The sequence below is a fragment of the Nicotiana sylvestris genome, chromosome 8 (assembly GCF_000393655.2).
Source record: "Nicotiana sylvestris chromosome 8, ASM39365v2, whole genome shotgun sequence".
NCBI classification, from domain to species: Eukaryota; Viridiplantae; Streptophyta; class Magnoliopsida; order Solanales; family Solanaceae; genus Nicotiana; species Nicotiana sylvestris.
Window position 1 is genome coordinate 224,178,697 of NC_091064.1, and position 21,484 is coordinate 224,200,180.

General features: G+C 38.4%; 1 protein-coding gene across 3 annotated transcripts in view; it reads right to left on the reverse strand.

The window, feature by feature from the left end:
• Window positions 1–4,212: 4,212 nt before the first annotated feature.
• The window catches only part of LOC104215746 (putative late blight resistance protein homolog R1A-3), a 31,838-nt gene continuing 14,566 nt past the window's right edge, over window positions 4,213–21,484 (reverse strand). Inside the window, exons 1-4 of one of the 3 annotated variants that reach the window (XM_070155592.1) lie at window positions 9,085–9,350; window positions 5,941–8,576; window positions 5,440–5,555; window positions 4,213–4,898 (exon numbers count right to left, since the gene is read on the reverse strand). In XM_070155592.1, the coding sequence (XP_070011693.1) occupies window positions 5,479–5,555; window positions 5,941–8,560 (2,697 nt within the window). In that variant the 5' untranslated portion in view covers window positions 8,561–8,576; window positions 9,085–9,350 and the 3' untranslated portion in view covers window positions 4,213–4,898; window positions 5,440–5,478. The other 2 variants (XM_070155591.1, XM_070155593.1) reach the window with 2 other exon arrangements.

The following is a 21,484-nucleotide window of genomic DNA, read 5'->3' on the forward strand; positions in this document are numbered from 1 at the left end:
CTAAGAGGGGTAGTTTCAAGTACCTGGGGTCGTTTATTCAGGGGTCCGGGGAGATCGACGAGGATGTCACACACCGTATAGGGGTGGGGTGGATGAAATGGAGGTTAGCGTCGGGAGTCCTGTGTGACAAGAAAGTGCCACTGTTACTGAAAGGTAAATTTTATAGGGCAGTGGTTAGGCCTGCTATGTTGTATGGAACCGAGTGTTGGCCGGTGAAGATCTCACACATCCAGAGGATGAAAGTTGCAGAGATGAGGATGTTGAGGTGGATGTGCGGGCATACAAGGAAGGATACGATTAGAAATGAAGATATTAGAGAGAAGGTGGGTGTGGCCCCCATGGAGGACAAGATGCGGGAAGCAAGACTCAGATGGTTCGGGCACATTCAGAGGAGGAACACCGATGCACCGGTGAGAAGGTGTGAACGACTGGCGGTGGTGGGTACGAAGAGAGGTAGATGGAGACCTAAGAAGTATTGGGGAGAGGTGATCAGGCAGGATATGACGCGACTTAGGGTTACTGAGGACATGGCCCTAAACAGGGAATTGTGGAGATCAAGCATTAAGGTTGTAGGTTAGGGAAATTGTGATGTCTTTTTTACAGCGTACTAGAGTGAGACTAGCCAGTTAGGAGTTAGTCTTAAGATGCTATTGATCAACTACTGATGATGGGCTTTATCTGCTGTGTATTAATACCTTACATCTTTCTCGTATTTCCTATATCTCTTATATTGTTGTTACTTTATTTTTATGGTATTTATGTTATGTTATGGATCTAATGGTATTTTATGTTGTTTTATTATGATTCTATTGATAGTACTAATATAGTGTCTCTTGTTAAGTCTTTGAGCCGAGGGTCTCCTGGAAACAGTCTCTCTGCCCCTCGGGTAGAGGTAAGGTCTGCGTACATATTACCCTCCCCAGACCCCACTTGTGGGATTACACTAGGTTGTTGTTGTTGCTGTTGTTACATACTCAACCTCTCTAACTTGCACAAACATTCGTTTTCTACCCACTTTTTCTTTGCGGGTAACACATTACATACATAAGTTTGAAACTTCGGTAGCTAAGACTCCCTGAATGGCCTAAGACTACTTTATTCTTGTTTTCTGCAAAACCAACCATGCTCAACCACAACCCTCAGCGCTCAAAGATTTTGATAAAGCAATCTAATATCAAAACTACAGCAGTTTTCTCCACTCAGAAACTATGGAAAAGCTTTACCTATTCCTTATAGCTAGTAAAGATCCGGCGAAGGTGACAGAAATTTTGGTTGCGAGGTAAAGAGTAAAAAGGTTACAGGTGGATTTGGGATCGGAGATGGTGAGGGGAAAATTTGGTAAAAAAGCTTTTGTCTTTAGCTCCAACGGTCTTTATTTCTGCTTCTCCAGACCACTTGGTTTAAAACATATTCTCACCGTTCATAAACAATTATTAAGCAAATAAGACTAGCCTGGTTTCCATATTCATGTAGGAGAAAGAGATGGAGTAATGTTTCTGGAATTGGGAGGATTTGGCGGTGGTGGACCGTCGACATAGGTGGACGCATTGGCGGAGATGGAGTTTTCGTCGACGGAAACGACGGTGTAGGTGACGGCCGGACCTTTTTTCTGTTTAGGTGACCGTCGGACTTGGGTATACAACAAAAGCCCCAATTTTTAGTAAATCCGCGTACACTTACTAAAACAAGACATAGATTTAAATTCCATTAAAGGTGTGTTACATGTTGGGGGTGTGAAAATGATATTTAAAAAATGACTAAAACCGATCAAATTGTACCGTATCGAATCAAATTTTAGGTTTTTTTAAAAATAAAATTGTAATTTTTTATATAAATTTATAATCGTACCAATAATTAGAATATTTTTTTATTTTATGAAAATAAACTGAAAAATAATCGAATTGTATCGAATAAATTTATAATGTGAAAAATATATTTATATATTAAGTTAAAAATAATAAACTATTAAAAAAATTCTTAGGCCTTCGAATTATTTGCAAGCCAACAAGTAATTAAGTCCTATAAAAGTACATATGTTATTGCATTCTACTTCTACTATTGACTTTTACATGACATTTAAAATAGTTAACGAAAATTAACCGAACCGTACCAATATCGAAGAGAAACCAACATGATTGGGACGGTCTTGAAAATCTAATTTTGGTTATACATAATAGAATAACAAAAAAAATTATTATGGTATAAATTTTATAAAATAACCTACCGAACCATTGACACCCCTAGTTACATGCTATGAAAAATACTTTTCGAGAAAAGAGTTATCTTTTTACTTTGACTTTGAGAAAAAAATGGAGAAAATAATTTTCACCCAAAAAGAGGAAGATGATCACTTTGCGCAAAAGTTATTTTTCTTTACATTATCTCAAGCTTTTATTTCATATCATGCCTATTTTGTATATAAAAATACGGTGAGTTGAGGTGTTGGTTAAACTTTTAAGGGAAAAAATAAATATGTTTGGGTAATAGCAAAAGCTGAATAAAGTAACTTTTTTTTTCTAAAGCACTTTTGGAAACTTATCGAAACACAAAGTATTACTTTAATATTAGCGAAAGTATTTTTTTAAATTAATTAATCAAACATAATTTGTTAATCTCGAAAATTACTTTTTCGAAAATTACTTCGGACAAGAATAACTTTTCAAGGATTTTTGCAGCTTGGGCAAATATATTATTTAACATTATTATCAATCTTTAATTAAAACATAAAACAGAATTAATGATATCTAAAAATTAGAGAAGCACCTTAAACCAGCGACCTTTTGGATTGAACTTGTACGTCTTAATTGGTAGATTTCTCTCTTTGAAGCTCTTGGTATATAGATATTCTTTTCGGGTTGGGAAGGGAATTTTCTAGTGAAGAACAATGTGAATGAGAGCACCCTCGGAATAATAACAACATCAACTACGATCGTAATTATTGTTATTATTTTTATTTTTCAAAGGTTATTTGAACATACATTAAAATATTCCAAGGTTCATGTTAGTGTCATTTTCAATTTCCAAATGTTGTTCCTTAGTTGTGGCTGACCTCAACTTAGCAACAACAACAACGACCCAGTATAATCCCACAAGTGGAGTTTGGGGAGGGTAATATGTACGCAGACCTTACCCCTACCCTGAAGGGTAGAGAGGCTGTTTCCAGGAGACCCTCGGCTCAAAAAAGCAACAGGAGCCGATATATTAGTACCATAAAAATGCATAATAAAATACCAGCAATATAAGAGATATGAAATACAGAATACGAAATACGAAATAGATGGTTGGTATAGTACAACTAGCAGGTAAAGCTCTGCATCAATAGACGACCAATGACATTCTTAGTCTAACTCCTAACTGGCTAGTCTCACTCTATTATGCTGTAGAAATATTCACAAGTTTCCCCTAACCTACAACCTTAATGCTCGACCTCCATAATTCCCTGTCAAGGGCCATGTCCTCAGTAATCCTAAGTCGCGCCATGTCCTGTCTGATCACCTCTCCCCAATACTTCTTAGGTCGCCCTCTACCTCTCCGCGTGCCCACTACAGCCAGTCGCTCACACCTCCTCACCGGTGCATCAGTGCTCCTCCTCTGAATGTGCCCGAACCATCTGAGTCTTACTTCCCGCATCTTGTCCTCCATGGGGGCCACGCCCACCTTCTCTCGAATATCTTCATTCCTAATCTTATCCATCCTTGTATGCCCGCACATCCATCTCAACATCCTCATCCCTGCTACTTTCATCTTCTGGATGTGTGAGTTCTTTACCGGCCAACATTCAGTTCCATATAACATGGCAGACCGAACCTTGTTCTTAGCGTAAGTACAAATTGTTGCATTAATTAAGAGGCAATACTTTAATAAGTATTCAAGATTTTAACATAGTTTCTTTCAGAAATAAAACAATAAACCTCCTAACGTAGACCTTGTAATTTTTTTATAAAGTGTATAGCATTTTACCAATGTAGTATCAATACAACTGTCACAATATGAGTACTATAATCACGCCGCTTATATGAAAAAATAAGCTTCGCAAAATTCTTTCACCTTATCTATCGTGATAAAGTAAGCAATGTATTCGGTGGATCATAGACCTTAATTACCCTGAGATTTGGGAAAATATTTATGGGGTCGAAGTGATTTCTGAGAGAAAGATGAGATGGCTGTGAGCATGGAAATTTGCATTGCCGAGTAGATAAGAATTTGGTGATGTAGGTAAGGTCGACCATTAGCTCATAAAGCATATAATTTCAGCAATTCAAATATTCATATATGTGATTATTCATGAAAATTATGTGAAGGTGAACACAAAGAATCAAGGAAATGATGAGTTTGGTTGGCTGGCTTATCTAGTGCAACCAAACACCACGGTTGTAATTAAATTTCATCACTGCCCGCTACGTAAATATATAGTGCATGTCATTGATTCAGACTATCCTCTCTTCTTGTAACACCACCATAGTTCATGTCTTTCTTTGAACATCTACAACCGTGGTTCAGTGAGACCTCTTTATAATAGCATCCCAATATAATAACATTTCAGGAAATATGACATGAAAAGTTCAAAGAGAAACCAAGAAAGAGAACACAAGCGTATACCAGGCATAAGTTACATCTTCCTCACTCGTCTACCGCGAGACTCATTTGCGCATCTTCCTTTGTATCTTCATCTGGATGTTCCTTAGGAGCAGAGCTAGCTTCAATATATAGTTTCGGCTGAACACAGTAATTTTGATCCAAACTCTGTATTTATCTTAAGAAATTTATTTAATATGTGCAAATTGTTAATTTAGAACCCACTAGAATTCCGAACTCATAAACTTCAATCTTGGCTCCGCCTTTGGTGTTCCTTGAATCTTTCTACACTTCTTCTCTAGGCCATGCTTTCTGAATGTAATCTGTTTAAAGAAAAAAACCTCCAAGATGATTCTCGAGTAAACATAAAATGAAAACAGTTAGAAATTAGATCTCAAAACCCTTTTCTTTATAAGCAACACATATCCACACAGATCATATGATTCAAACATATTTTATTTCAACCAAGCTACAATTGTATAAAAACGTACGATCTCCTACTTATCATTGATGTAGAAGACATAATTCCTTCTTTTTTCTTCGCAACATTTTACCCTCCCCCCCCCCCCACAAATCCCCCCACCCTCGTACTTTCACAAATCTCCTTACAATTTAAAATCAGGCCTCTTTCTTCCATTGTAGAACTAATTTATATAATGTACATTAAGAACATAAGCAAGCTGTACAAGATAGTATGAGCTCAATTTATCAAAGAAAATAAAGACAACATAAAATGGCTCAATTACTGCATTGACAGAAAGCAACCATAAAAGAATTTTCAGACAATCAACATGTATCGAATTGCCAGACATAACAAAATGTAAAATAAGGAATATAAAAAAAACCCAGTGAAATGCGTCTTACCGGCAAAGATTCCATTGAATTTCCATTTTACACAGTCTCTCATCTGATTGACTTCGAGCGTTGCATTTTCATTCGAACCAGCTTGAAGAAAAGAGTTACTCCTTCATGCTGAAGAACTGAAGTAGTTGCGTTCAGTAAATGGAATTTATCTAGTGTTTGGGATCAATTAATTGAACCCTGTTATGGTTTGCTTTAAATGAAAATAGAGAAAAACATTGGGGACCGAACTGCAAAAGAATCACAACAGAAAATTGCAGACAAAACATTGTTCCTGTTCTCACTTCTCAGAAAATCATTTGTTTCTTAAAAAACAATTGTGAAAAGCCTATGAAAGAAAGCATAATTATCTCATTTCTATTTGGTGAAAACATTTGACCCTTAAAACAGAAGAAATCCTTAATCTTATCACAGTCATTAGGTTAATTCTAACCTAATGCTCTAACACAAAAAATAAAACACTTAGTGAGTACTGAAAGTTCATTGTCGATGAGATTTACTTACATGATTCAAAGGCATAAACTTTAAGCAAGTTGTTTCCCAATTCCTCATGCATTTCCTGGATCTGCTCCGCAAAAATCACCAGAGAAAGACAGCATTTATGTAACTCAATTAGCTGCAGCGTCACACTATCTGCAAATCCTTCTGGGATCTCTTGTAAGTATACGCAATCTCTGATGTATACACGCTCAAGGCATTGGAAGTAATCATCGGTGGCTGTCCAATAACTAAGAAACAGATGCTCAAGGAGTAAGAACTTCAATTTTGGAAATCCCATCTCTGTTACTTCCCACTCAATGCCAACGAAGGCATGATCCTTCAATTCTAGCACCTCGAGATTGGGCAACTTGCTAAAAATGTTCATGCAGTTCCATGGAAGACAAGTACCGCTAAGTGTCAACTTCTTGAGATTTGGTGGGAAAGAACCTGGACATGGATTTATTGAACGCGGCATAGCGTTGGAACTGAACATGGCAAGACGGTGCCAAACTGCAACATTTAGTGCCTCGAGCTCTTTTAAATATTTAAGATTAGTTTCCCATCCCTTCTTACTATGAAATTCCTCTGCTTTACCAGCAATTTCCAATTTCTTTACTTTCTTAATCCCTTCAAATACTTCCTTTGTGCAACAAGAAGGCGTCAACCCGGAAACAGTTTGTATGTTTTCCAAAACCAAGTTCTTCAACTTATTTCCTGATACTGTCTGAGGAGATTCCAAATACATACACCAGCAATGGAGATGCCTTAACTGAGATAATTTCCAAATATCATTTGGTAAGGACACGCTCCAATCACTAATATATGATAGTGGCCGAACAGTGAGAGTTTGTAAATTCAGAAGTTTAGAGATTGGTAATTGTCCAGACCTTTTAAACGTCAATGCCAAATACCTTAAAAAAACTAGGTCTAGTATAGCTATGGGGAAATCGAAAAAACGATTTTCCTCCATGTCCAATACCCTAAGAAGTTTGAAATTAAAGTGTGCTATGTTAAGGTACAAATCAGAATGGTAAAGAGACAACGAACGTAATTTGCTATGATCAAGATTATAGAATCGACTGCTAAAATGAGTGGAGCGCTCTGATTTTCTTAATATCCACCTACAACCTTGAGGGAAAACCAATCCAGCTCCAGCATTATCTGTATTCTCAATATACAAAAGACTCTGGCGGTCGGCTTCTCTCAAGCAGAAATCATGTACAAGATCATGAATCAAACATGTCATGATTTCCCCATCCATACTTCGCTTGCTAACAATAACTAGACTTTTATCAATAAGATAATCTAAAAGACTAGCAGCCACTTTTTCCAATCTCTCCATCCCCTTTACTTTTAGGAGTCCTTCTGCAATCCATAATCTAATTAATTTTCCCACAGAAATTTCATTAGCTTTTGGAAAAAGTCCAAAATACAGAAAGCTACCTTTCAAATAAGAAGGAAGATGATTGTAGCTTAAAGCTAGCACTCCTGAGCATTGTCGATAAGCATCAACGTCTGCTAATGAGGTCACACTTTGAGCTACTTTTCTCCACTCATCCAATGTCCTCTTGCTAGAGAGAATCTTGGCAACCACAGCAATCATAAGTGGTAATCCTTTGCAGTTTAGTGCAACCTCCTTTCCAACATTCTCAAATTCAACTGGAAAACAATTTTCTGCGAATGCTTTTTGATAAAACAAATTCCAACTGTCATCTGGGTTAAGTAAATGCATCCTGAAAGGATCCTTAGAAGAGCTAGCATATTGAGCAACCTCAACGTCTCGAGTAGTCAACAATACCCGACTTCTTATACCATAGTCTGGAAGACACAGTCTAATATCATCCCAAGCTTCCTTGCTCCATATGTCATCCACAACAATCAAATACCTTCGACCCTTTAAACCTTTCTTCAAGCGATCTGCTAGTACTTGATCACTTTTGTTTTCAAGCTCTTCTTCCTTCGCAATATTAGCATTTTTAAGGAGGCCTAAAAGCGTCTTTCTAAAACTATAGTCCTCAGACACAGTAACCCATCCACGAATATCAAAGAAGCTCAAAACTGCGGGATGAGAAGACAGTTTTTTGGTAAAAGTTGACTTACCAATGCCACCCATACCAGTAACTGAGATGACTTCCAATGGAGTTGAGCCTCCGGTAAGTTGACTCAGCATGTCTGCTTGTTCAATGTTGTACCCCACCATATCGTTCTCAAGGGTTGGAGCATGCAATCGTGGTGAACTTGAATCACAAAGCGAGGAATTTCCAGCTTGCAAATTGTTATTTTGACTGTGTTTGATGAGTCCTTCCTTGAGGGAATCCACCTTTTCTATAGCTCGTTGTAAGATCTCAAAAAGATTCTCGAGGGCTTCCTGTTGATGTAGTCCGTCATGTTGTTCATCCATTACCACTTGCATCTGTGATTCAACTTCGTCTTCTACTTCATTTGCTATATGTTTGACTTCAGCGTGCAAATTCTCCGTTTGTTCAGCATCAGAATTATCAAGGAGCTCGTGCAGAGAATCAACCTTTTCGTAGAGTAAATTCAAACTTTTCAAACTAGTGTCCCCTAGATTTAAGTTTGAATGCAAAAGCTGAAGCTGTTGTATCGTTCCGATTAGAGAAGTCAGTGCAACATATGCAGCCATCTCTCTCTTTATACTTCTGCAATAAAGGATCTACAGATTAGCGAATGAAGCAACATGTACTCAATATACACTTGAATTGGCAAGCATGACAAATAGTAAGATTGAACTGTATCACATACAAATTGTCATTTTCTTTGGATAGGTAACAAGTTGTCAACTTTTTTAAGGCTTAATACATACTTTACCTCTCTAACTTGCACATTAGCACTGAAGCTCAAAACTGAAAAGCTTTTGTCTTTAGCTCCAAAGGTGTCCATAGTAAAGGGCAGCCTGGTGCATTAAGTTCCCGCTATGCGCGGTGTCCGGGGAAGGGCTTAACCAAAGGTGTCCAGAGTGTTGTTCCCATAATCTAATACATAAACTTATTTGTTTCTGCTTCTCCAGACCACTTGATTTAAATATTCTCAGTATTTCATTAAGTACTTAGCAAATAACAACACAAGAGTATACGAATACAACAGTGCGCAAAAATTACTTCTTCTAAATATCTTCCCCTTAAAAAGCACACGCAGTTAGGTTCTTACCTTAAGCCAACTACATTTCTTCAATCTCTCCATCGCTCTTTTCCCCTTGTCAATACATTCATGGTTCTGGATACGAATTCAGAGGCGAACCCAGGATTTAAAAATGGAGGGGGCACTACTATCTTTAATTTAGACGGAGGTGAGGACTTCACCTGTAGTTGTTGGGTCTCGGCGGATGCCGGCAAACTTCCGGTGATGACTGACATTGCGTGAGTGATTTGAGGTGAAGTTGGGTTTGAAATTTGTAAAAGGGATTCTGAGTTTTGTTCTTAGGGCCCGTTTGGACTGAAATTGATTTTTTTAAAAGTATTTATGTGTTTGGATACACGTATTAAAACTGACAATAAGCAGTTAATATGTTTAGTAGAAAAGTGCTTATAAGATGTTTTTTTGTTAAAAAGATTAAAATAACTTTAAATTTTTTACAAAAAATTATGAATTAAAAAGTTTCTTTGTAGAGAAAATGATAAACAACGAATATGGAACAAAGAGAAAATTGAACATTTTATTTTGGAAAAAATATTATTAAGAATAAACTAGTAAAAATCTTGGTCAAACTAAAAGTTCTTATAAACTGAAAAGTCATAAGTTGGGGGTGACCAACTTATGGCTTATGGCTGATTTTAGCTTATAAACACTTTAGATGTTTACCAAATGCATAGAAAGACCAAAAATTTCTTATAAGTTTAACTGGCTTATAAGTTTAACCAAACACCTTCTTAGCAGCGGGAAAAAACAAGTGTGCTTTGGAGCTTTTTAGGGGAGGAGTTTAATCAAAACTCAAAAAGAAAACAAATTTGGGTTGTGGGGTGTGTTTGGGGTGGGTAGGTGGACCTAAAGTGACAGGCAAAAACAAATAAAAGCAAAATACGTTAAAACATTATTAAACTTGGCACAAATTATTAGTTTCCTTCCCAAATTATATCTAGTCTGAATTACCTCCCTACACTTGAATAAATGAAATTAAATACCCCCTCGATCTCATACACCTTGGTTAAGTGTATACCCACGTAGGCAAAATAATGGGATATATTTTATATTACCTATACTAAAACTAAGAAAAAGAAAAAAAATGAAAAAAAGTGGACTAAAACCTAAACTAAAAGGACAGCTAAATTAATCATTCTGTCCAAACTCTTCTCTTTCTAAAATTCCCTTAAATGGTTCTCCCATTTTCCCCTTCGATTTATCAATAAATCTCAAAATAAATTCATTAAATAATTTTCAGTAAGTTTCCGTTTATATTTTGTTTGTTTGGGTATTTAATCAGTGTGGGTGAGTTCCAATAAAGTGAAGTAGTATTCTAACTGTGGCGGGTCATCGATCAACTAAGTGGGTTCATTTTCAATATTTTGAAGAAAGTTGGAAAGAAAACCAAGAAATGTGTCTAAGAACTTTTGCCATTAAAGAAGAAAAATCACAATCATCGGAAAAAAAAAAGAACACTAATTGTGCTTTAATGGAGAAAGTTATAACGAGGAAGAAATAGGAAGAATAGCCATGGGAAAGATGGAAAAAATAAAGGAAATCGTTAATTTGGGGGCTTTTACCGTTTGAGTTGCGTGGGTGACATTTTTTATATGCTCTCACGGGTCAAAGGTTGTCTCAGACCACTTGCTATGTCATGTGGTAGACCGAGGGGTAGTTAAATTTACTTATTCAAGTATAGGGGGGTAATTAGGAGTAGGCATAGTTTGGGGAGGAAACTAATAATCGGCACCAAATTTTGGGGTGCTTTAAGATATTTTGCCTAAATTAAAAAAATGAAAAGTTAACCTAGAAAGAAAAAATTTGGGTTGCAATTAGTGTTCAACTAAAAAGATAAAAACCTTAAGGAAGGAGAGGCAGTGAGGAATCGAACCCCGGACATTCCACCAAACTGATAAGCAAATAACAGACTCGGCCAGTGCTCCAAGCAAATTTTAGTGTTTCAGGGTGCCTAACTTAGTATAAAACAGTTTCTCCAGGTATACATACATATATATGTAGAAATGTTCCCGAGATTTACGGGGTCCGATGACCCCTTACCACACACATAGGTCCGCCTCTGAATACGATGCGTTGGCATAGGTGGAAGCATTGACAGAGATGGAGTACGTATTGGTGGAGGCGACAGTGTACTGTAAGTAGGGGTGACAAACAAGAGGATCGGGTCGGATATGGGATGGGTCAAAAATGGGTCATGAAAAAATGGATTAATTATCCGTACCAGACCCATATTTAATACAGATAAAAAATGAGTTAACCAACAGATAATATGGGTAGCTATATTATCCATGGCTTCATCAATATGATCATTTTTGGGAGAATTACTAGTCTCCCAAAGTTGAGAAATCTTCAATTTGAGGTTTTACAAATGTAAGAGTTGAACTTATTAGTTATCCATTGGTTATCTATTTTCTAAATGGATAATATGTTCTTATCCATATTTGACCCGTTTTTACAAAGTTTATTAACCAACTCATTCTTAGTGGAAAATATGGGTGGTTAACTATTTTTTTAAACAATTTTGCCACCCTAACTTTAAGTGAGCAACAAAATGTTTTCCTTTTTCTTTCTTTTTTTGGTTGACCACGGGACTTGGGCAAGGTAGACAAATTCATGTTTACTGACTAGGAAAAGTAAACAGAATATGATCAGCTATTTATGTAAGATCCCCGTCTGAGTCGACTTAGAAGCTTAAATCAAATGACCTAACATCATACTTATGATACATGGAAAGTCATGGTACCAATAACAGACACAAAAGCATTACCATCCCACATTCAATCCAGATTCTATATTAAATTGAGTTAGCTTATATTACTGTTAGGGCTCCACCTCTTTGAGCTTGGCATGACAACGAGAGCATTGTCATGGGAAGCAAGAATGTTGCCAAGCTAAGGTGTACGAGTAGCACCGAGGCAAAAAGGGAAACATGAAAGTGATGACCAACGCATTAAGGCATCAAAGCATGCAGTAGTGATGCCAAGGCAAGGCAAAAACGAAATGGGCAAAGGCATGCGCGCAAGGCAGACTTATCATGACATTGGGGTGCATCAAAAGGCTATGTGCGTGGGTAATAGCATGGGGAAAATGCGGCTACAAGGCATTGGCGTCTGATTCAGGCCAAGGCACGCACATGGGAAGCAAGCTTCAGATTGGCCAAGTCAAGGGCGGTTACACGACACATGTTGTGCACATGGGCAGCATTTGGCTTTTGCTAAAAGCTGGCAAAATTGTTAGCATGTTTTTGGGGCTATGATTCCATTATTATTAGCATGATCTACATGATCCTAGTAGTTGGGTGATGTCAGCTACACTAGGCTAAAATAGTGGGTTGTGTGAGACAAGTGTCTAAGCCTAAGTGCGACAAATGTAAGGCAAAGGGGTTGTTTCATGTTTTATAAATGGGCAGCATCCTTATGCTTGTGGGGAAGGAGAGAAAAATATGTATGAGTGCATGTTAAAGTCTGTTTTCAAGATGAAAACATCTAAGGCTAAGAGTAGTTTTGTGAGAAAATCTGAGGGTCAAGAGTGATCTTCTTGTATACGGCATTGTACTTCGAGTTGAATTTCTTTGTATGCGCTAAATACAAAGTTGGGAAAAGAGTTTCATGTAATTGTGCCTTGTGTTCTTGTTAATTTTCTGTTGTCTTTACTAAATTTCATTTCCAAAATCAATTCCTAAATTTTCTATGTTAAAGCTGCCTAAAAATATTCTAAGTTCAAAGTTGCTATAATTTTGGCCGAGTGTTGTGAGAAGACTGAAGTCAAGGTAGGACTTGGCTGCCGCTAAGGCTGGCATGTGGGCCGGTTAGGGCCGAGATCGAGCCAGGCCCGCGAGCCCATATGGGTAGTGGGCCTAAACGGGCCTAACCGTTTAAGCCCCGGACCAGAGGTGGGCCTGCCAAGTGGGTCGGTTACGTTAAAAAGCCCGTTAGGACAGACCATTTGGGCCCGGGATGAGGTTCTAAGTGGGCCGGTTCAACCGGTCCCAAACGGGCTCAAGCGGGCCCAAGGGCTAAATTTAAAAAAAAATCCAAAAAATTTTCTGACTGTTGGGGGTTTAAAATATGGTCGTTGGCCTGCAAAAATAGCCGTTTGGGCTTTGTAAAATAGCCATTTAACCCCTCCCCCCTCCGCAACTTTGTTTTAACCCCAAACTTTTTATAATTACACTTTTTCCCTATTTTCAACTATAAATACCCCCTCATTCTTTCATTTTTCTCACAAAATCATCAATCTCTCTCTAATTTTCTTCTATAATTGGTTACTTTATTGTTGCAATTTCTGTGAAAAATTGTGAAGTTGGTGAATTGAAGTATTCAAGTTTTCAATGATAATTAATTTTCAACAAGTTGTTCGTCAATTCGGTAAACTCGTTCCAACTCTTTGGTTTTAATATTATAGTTTTGTTTGTTTTATTTACTTTGGATAATTATAATTAAGATGGCCTATTCCTTAAAAAAATAATTAGTAAACATAAGGAAAAATCCAAGAGTGGTGAATCTAGTGGCCAATCTATTCCTCCTCTAATTCCCCGGGCTCCCCTACCCAAACCCCATACACACCCTCCACCTGCTCATATTCTTGATAGTGATAATACTTTATTACAATTTAATGAGAGTCAATATGTGCATAATGTTGGAGGTAGTGAACACTTAGATCATGAATATATGAATTCTCTTTATGGTAATCCAACTATTGATGAAGAAGATGAGCAGCAAATAGATTTGGATAAAACGCAACCGGATGATGATACACCTACTAGTCTTGTTGCTGAAGTTAACCCAACTAATCCAATGATGCCCCGGTTGACCCCCTATTACTACCCTTACTTTTTCTAGACAACCTTCTAAACGGGCCGAAAGAAAGGTTCCTAAACCTTGTCCAACTAGATGGAATTACATGTATGAAAGTTTAGTTGTTGCATATGAATATAGAAACACCATAAACTCAACGTTTAATGCTCATGTAAGTGATAATGATGAGCACCTTACAAATGCGGATTGGGATAATGTTAAAATGCTTGTAGATTTTTTAGAAAGATTTCATGTTGCTACAAATGAATTTTCTAGGCAATATTATCCTACTATTTCTAACTGTTTAGTTTATCTTGCAGAACTTGCAAATTTGTTTGCTTATTTTTCAGAGGGTGAAGAAATTTATGAAGACGCTATTAATTCTATGAGAAAGAAATTTAAAAAATATTTTTTCCCTATTCCCCCTATTTATGGTGTTGTTGCCTTGTTAAATCCTACTATGAAATTATGAGGTCCTCAATATTGGTATCAATCTATTTATAATGGTTTAGAACTTGAAGATGATGAGTTGTCTAAACTTTCGGACGCACAAGCCTCAATTAAAATAAATGCTCTAACTATTTATAATGCTTATCAAATTACAATAGATAATGCTAGACCAAATGTTCCAACTCCTTCTTTTTCTAGTTCTCAATGATCTAAAAGAACCGCAGGAGTAAGAGAACTTACTGCTTAGGCCGGGTTTAGGGGTTCTCAAGGTTGTAGCACTAGTGATTGTTTACAACTAAATGAGATTAAAGTTTATTTGTCACAGGGACTTGAGGAAATGAATCCCGACGGCTCATTTAATCTTTTTGGAATGGTGAAAAGACAAATAAAAGCACTTTCCCATACTTTCAAGGATGACCCGAGACATTTTAACCATTCAAGCTTCAACAGTGGCATCGGAGAGCGCTTTCAGTCAAGCAAGACTTCAACTCGGTGATTATAGAGCGTCTATGAGGGAGAGCTTGGAAAAATCAGTACTTTTCGGATATTGGATCCGTTCGGAACGAAGAAATTTTGGACTTGCTGAATCACACCCAGAGGTAGACGAAGCTTACGAAGAAATACTAGCTGAACTTGCGGAGGATGCAGCTTCGCCCGGAAGCGGTGATGTACACTTCACTATCTCTCTCATCCCGAACTACACGTGGCCTGATTCCTGTATAACCAAGGATATGTAGGCAGCTCAGATACCAGGGCTCGGTCACATTCCCTCCCTTTCCTTAAGTGTAGTCCGTCCAAGTAATGGTCGGGTCAAAAACACGTCTAGTCATTCTTTGTCGGAAAACTCTTCGTGTTTCCAGTCAAAGAGGGGCAGCTGTAAGCACGTGATTTTTGACCCTCCCCGAGAATTTTCACATTTTTAGCGTGAATATGTGAAATTGGGTCCAATATAGTCATTTTAACTATTTTACTTTATTTCGTTGCAAAAAGAAAAATCACAAAAAATATATATATAATTTTAGTTTATGTATTTCTCATAAACTTGAAAAATACAAAAAAATTGTACTTTATTTTGGTACTTTATATAAATTCGAAAATTACAAAAAATATAGTTCTATTAATGTTTGCAGTCATTATAATTTTGAAAAATACAAAAAATATTACTTCATATTTTTGTCTTTATTAAAGAACGAAAATTACAAAAAATATAGTTTTATTAATATTCTATAGTCATTTTAACTTTGAAAAATACAAAAAAAATTACTTTATATTTTATCTTAATATTTAAAAAACGAAAATTACAAAAATAGTTTTATTAATATTTTGTAGCCATTTTAAATCCTTAAAAATATTTAAAAAGAAAAAAGATATAGTTTTGTTAAATACTAGTCTTATTTTTGGTAGTTATTTTGCTTACATAGGACTAGTTAAGTAGCGTGTTCCTATTTCTCGGGTCCGGGCAAAAGAATAATATTCGGGTTCAAACTACCCGGTTTTAGGCCTAATTTTTGGACCTAGCCCATAATAAACCGTGTCCAGGACACGTGGGGAACCCCACCACGCGTGGGGGACATATGCCTTGAACCCCACCACGCGTGGGCTCATTTTTCTGAGCAAACCCATGCTAAATACACGGATGAAACAAAGGAACAGGGGACTTTTTTGAAAATTTTGGGGTTTGGACACTGTTCACGCTCCTTCTTCTTTAGAAGAAGAAGCAGAAAAACCTACCCGAAAAAGGACTCCATTTCCGGACTTCCCCCCAGCACCGGACCAACACCCCTACTGCCCAAAACCACCATGAACGACCACTAAGCTCCTTCATCCCTTCCGGCACCCCCACGCACCAGCCCCCTCGCCGGATCATCACCAAACGTAAGCTCCAAACCCTCCCGTAAAACCACCCACGAAAACCAGTGACACCACCAGCCCCATCGCCTTCTTCCTCACCACAAAACCCTAGCAAAAACCTAGGAGCCCTCCCCGTCAACCAAACAACCCGTCAGCCACCTTCCTCGTCGGAACTCCATTGTCGACCACGTCCAAACACCAAGCAAAACCCAACAGCCATCGTCGACCACTATACACGACGACCTCCGTTGTCACTGTCACCCCAGCACCACGACCAACATCAATAACCCCCCAGCTCGTCGTCCACCACTAGTTCCCCTACCCACGACCACCTACTACCCAGCATCGTCCAAAACCCCCGTCGTCAACGAACACCCAAAGCTAAGCCCGTCAGCAGCCCCCCCTGGCGTCGACCTTACTACTGTCGGCATTGTCGAGCAGCTGTTGGTTGCCTCGATTCGACTTTGGTCCGAGCTTTCGGTTTTTCCGGTGAGTTTGCTTTTGCTCGTCGAGGTGTGCTGTCCGAGGTTCCGTCGTTGTTCTTCGTTCAGAGAGGTCCGGCTTGAGTTCCGTCGGAATCGTGTTTGTCGTTCTGAGTTTGTCGAGGTGCAAAGGTTAGTAAACCTCGATGTATTAGATAAATAAACTTTACGTTGAATGTTTGAGATGCAATATAAAAATTGGTATGGAAATTTTCTGCCTATGTTTCATTGTCTGCATTTTGGTTCATTTTCATGTTATGTTATTCTTGTTTATTTGATGTCGTTTAATTAAGTTGGACTAGTCGTTCTATGACACAAGTTTGACGTTAATCTGTTCGTCCTTTCCTTCGGTTAGGTCATTCGACGCTCAATAGTATTAATGCATGCTGTTACTACTACCGAAACACTCATTCACTAAACCCCTTTTATTAAACTTCTAACAAGTCATGGGATTTTAGTTGTAAAGAGGCCGTAAGTTCTAGTATTGTTAAAGACATAAAAATGGCATCCTTTTAAAAAATAAAAAATAAAAAATAATAATAATAATAATAATAAAGAATAAAATGAGACGAGCCTCGCCGAATAAAAGGGACAAATTGCGGGGCCCTCACAAAATATATGTATTAAATACTTAGATTCCGGGATGGGCCGTTTAACAAATTTCACGGCCCTCCCCAAAAATAATAATGCGCTAGTTGCTTTAGGCGCGCCTTTAATAATGTTATCTCCCTAAACTCGGGTGCACATTTATGTGACCCAAATCCAAATCTCAACGGAGTCGAAATATGTCTCTAGTCACGGGCGCATTGATTGTGGCGTGGCCCGAGATGCATTTCCATGACGTTGCAAATTCCTTTAAAAAATAAGAATGAGATGAGCCTCGCCGAATAAAAATACAAATTGTGGGGCCCTCAGTATATATTTGCTTTAAAAATTGTTTAGACTTCGGGATGGACCGTTTAGTAAAATTCCACGGTCCTACCCAAAATAAATACGCTAGTCGCTTTAGGCGCGCCTTTAATAATTTAATTTTCTTAAACTCGGGTGCACATTGATGTGACCCAAATCCAAATCTCAACGGAGTCAAAGTGTGTCGACGACCACGGGTACATTGATTGTAACGCGGTTCGAGATACATTTTCACAACGTTGCAATTCTTGATAAAAACAGTAAATGATAAAAGCGGTTAAAAGTTAAATTTTGCACATAAGTTCACACTTGTATAAAATCAGATAATCAAGCCGAATATAACAGTTGAGCGACCGTGCTAGAACCACGGAACTCGGGAATGCCTAACACCTTCTCCCGGGTTAACAGAATTCCTTATCCGGATTTCTGGTACGCAGACTGTAATATAGAGTCATTATTTTCCTCGATTCGGGATTAAAATTGGTGACTTGGGACACCCTAAACCTCCCAAGTGGCGACTCTGAAATAAATAAACAAATCCCGGTTCGATTGTCCTTTAATTGGAAAAAACTCCCCCTGCGCCCATCGGGCGCGGAAAAAGGAGGTGTGACAGCTCTGGCGACTCTGCTGGGGACACGACCCAGAACCACTAGTTCAGGGTTAGAATTCGAGCTTAGATAAATTGTTATATTTGGTTTTATCTGATTTTTACATATTTGAGCCTAATGTGCTAAATGCTGCTTTTACCGCTTTGATATTATTTGAACTGTACATATGAACTGTGCCGAAACCTTTCTCTTCTTACCTCCGGGGAGAAGCTCGCTGGTCGAGACTCCCTATTCTGTTAGTGTCAATACCCGAAATAAGAAAGAGGACGGATAAGTTACGAAGCCGGACGGCCTTTTGGTTCCCGGTAAGTTGCCCCCTCCTCGACTCGAGTTGTCCGCTCGGGTACACTGTCTAGAACACTGACCCAGGTTTTTGAACATAGAATAACGTGACTTCATGCCGGATCCCTAGTAGGAGCGTTTATTTGCATCATGTGCATTTGACTTAGGGGACTCAACACAGGGGTTGGGTCCGTCTAGGACAAGCAACCTGAAAATAATAGACCATCTTTTGGCATCCTATGTGCTACATGTTGTATTTATTCAAGGGTGAATGGGTCATTTGGCGGACCAGCGATAGTTGAGAACAAATAACGCTCCTTATCATGCTGATCACGCTAAATAAGAAAGTTGCACGATTTTTGATAAGCATGCTATTATATTAATTAAGCACATGGGGAACATTGTGGAATTCAAGAAGCCTTGGTATTCCACATGTCCCCCACGCTTCGTTTTTGGGAAAAGCACATGGGGAACATTTGTGGAATCCAAGAAGTCTTGAAATCCACTATGTCCCCCATGCTTCATTTTTGGGAAAAAGCACATGAGGAACATTTGTGGAATCCAAGAAGTCTTGGAATTTCCCATGTCCCCCATGCCACATTTTTTGAAAATAATAACAAAATAATAATAAATAAAAAAGAGCATTGGAAAATTCAAAAAGATTTTGTATGTTGAAAAAAAGAAGGAATGTTTTATGTTTTTTGTTAATTTGTTTGTTTGTTATGAATGAAAAATAATAGTCTATTTGATCGTTGTGAAAAAAAAATATATATATATATAGAAAATGGAAAAGGGTCTTCTCAAAAATAGTTTATTGGCCCGAACTACGCGGGTTTGATTCTCACCGGATGTGAGATACGTAGGCAACCCTCATCGGGTCCAACCCCACCTTTTGCTAAAATAGCCAAAAATCAAAAATTTTAATCTTGTCATAAATAAGTCGGGTGATGTCCAACCCCACCTATTGCTAAAATAGCCAAAAACAGATAATAAATAATAATCAAAAAATATATATGTCAAATTTTAGTTCTGTCATAAAGAAATTGGGTGATGCTGTTTTGTCAAAACATAGCCGAATGTTCCCGAAAGGGACGCCGGAAGGCTGACTTTGCATAAACAGCCACCTTTGGGTCATTTTTAAGACTTGGTCCAGTTGACCCACACAGCCTTAAAAATCTTCGTCCTCGAGACGTTGAAAGGCCGTGTTTGCAATATTGACTTTTCTAATTTGAAAAACGATAAAAAGAGTCATAAATAAGTCGGGTGATGTTGTTGTCATAAATAGCCGAATGTTCCCAAAAGGGACGCCGGAAGGCTGACTTTGCATAAATGGCCACCTTTTGGGGTCATGTTTAGGATTTTTGGTCTAGTTGACCCACACAGCCTTTTAAACCTTCGTCCCCGAGACGCTGAATGGCCGTGTTTTGCAACACCACGTTTTCATTGTAATTTGAAAAAAAAAACAAAGAGTCAGCGGTCAGGTGAATACCGTTTGAATTTTGTCATAATAAGCCGAGCCAGCTTCGGCCGCGTCTTAAACCGTTCTTGCCGAAATAGCCTTAGAGTATCTTTCAGTTGTCGAAAGGCTATTTTCGTAAAAGAATGGACAAGTTTGTAAAAGTGTCATAAAATAATCCTTCTCGGCCTCAAAATTCATGTGAAAGTTGGAAGGGGCCACGTTTGCAAAAACAACCATTTGGTTAAAATTAGCAAACGGAGGAAGGAAGTTGGCCATTTGTTTTTAAAGTTTGCAAATCTTATGATTAGAATATGTGGGTTGTTTGATTTTCGAGTTTGTAGGTCATCTTCAAACCTTTGAAACCCAGTTTGTTCTAATATGAAAATTGAAATGTTTATTATTGTTTATCTTTTATTGGCACGAACTACGCAAGGTCTGATTCATGCGGGGTCATGATACGCAGGCAATCTCCATAAGATTCGACCACAACAAAAAAATAAAAAAATAAGAAAAAAAAATTTTTGAAAAAAAGAGAAAAAAAGAGAAAACAAAAAAAAATGAAAAATCTAAAGAAAAAGAAAATACAAAATATAATAAAATACAGGGGTTCCCAAAGTACTTCAAAGGGGAAATAAGCAAGCCGGGATGACGCATGTTGTTTGAAGCAAAGCATGTTAGGAACCGTTAACTGCCTAGGGGCATTGCATCCTCAATGTGTTGTTATCAAATCTTTTAAACTCTAAACGCTAACAAGTTTGTTGTTTTCCGAATCTCAAACAGTTAGTTGTTAAAGAATTCTGGCAACACACCCTTACCAAACTAGATCCAAAGGACCGATAACAACAAGCATGACTACTTCAGAGAATAGTACCGAGGAAGAAAGGCCGATGAGCCAGTTGTTAAAGGAAGCGATGGGAAAGATAGAAAGGATGGGACTAGAGATGAATGCAATGCAGCTAGCTCTAGCCAAAGCACAAAAGAGCCCTGAGCCATTGGGGCACATGCCGGAATACCCTCACTCCGGCCCTTCAACAAGCCTCCCAAATCCCCATTACCATCAAGAAAGAAGCCCTCATGATTCCCAGGCTCCACCACCCCATCAACCTCTCCCCACACCCGATATTCCCACTCTTGTGGGACCCACACCAGCCCCCTTGCACAGAACGACCAGTGAGCCATTGTTTCATGCTCACGATACGCAATACTATCCCCCTGAGCCTACATTCCATGCCCCCGAACCACATGCTTACAATCCACACTTGGAGGTACCGGCAGAGATCGAAAAGCCGGTTAAATCCCCTGAACAGGATGAGGTGTTGAGAAAGTTCAAAAGCCTGGAGCAGTCCTTCAGGAACCTGCACGGTTTGGGCAACCAGGTCAGCGTAGCATACAAAGATCTATGTCCTTTCCCAGACGTCCAACTCCCAACTGGGTTCAAGATGCCTAAGTTTGATTTATATGAAGGGCACGGTGATCCCATGGCATATTTGCGGGGATTCTGTAGCAAAATGAGAGGGGCAGGCGGCAAAGATGAGCTGCTAATAGCTTGTTTCGGCCAGAGTCTGAGCGGATCTG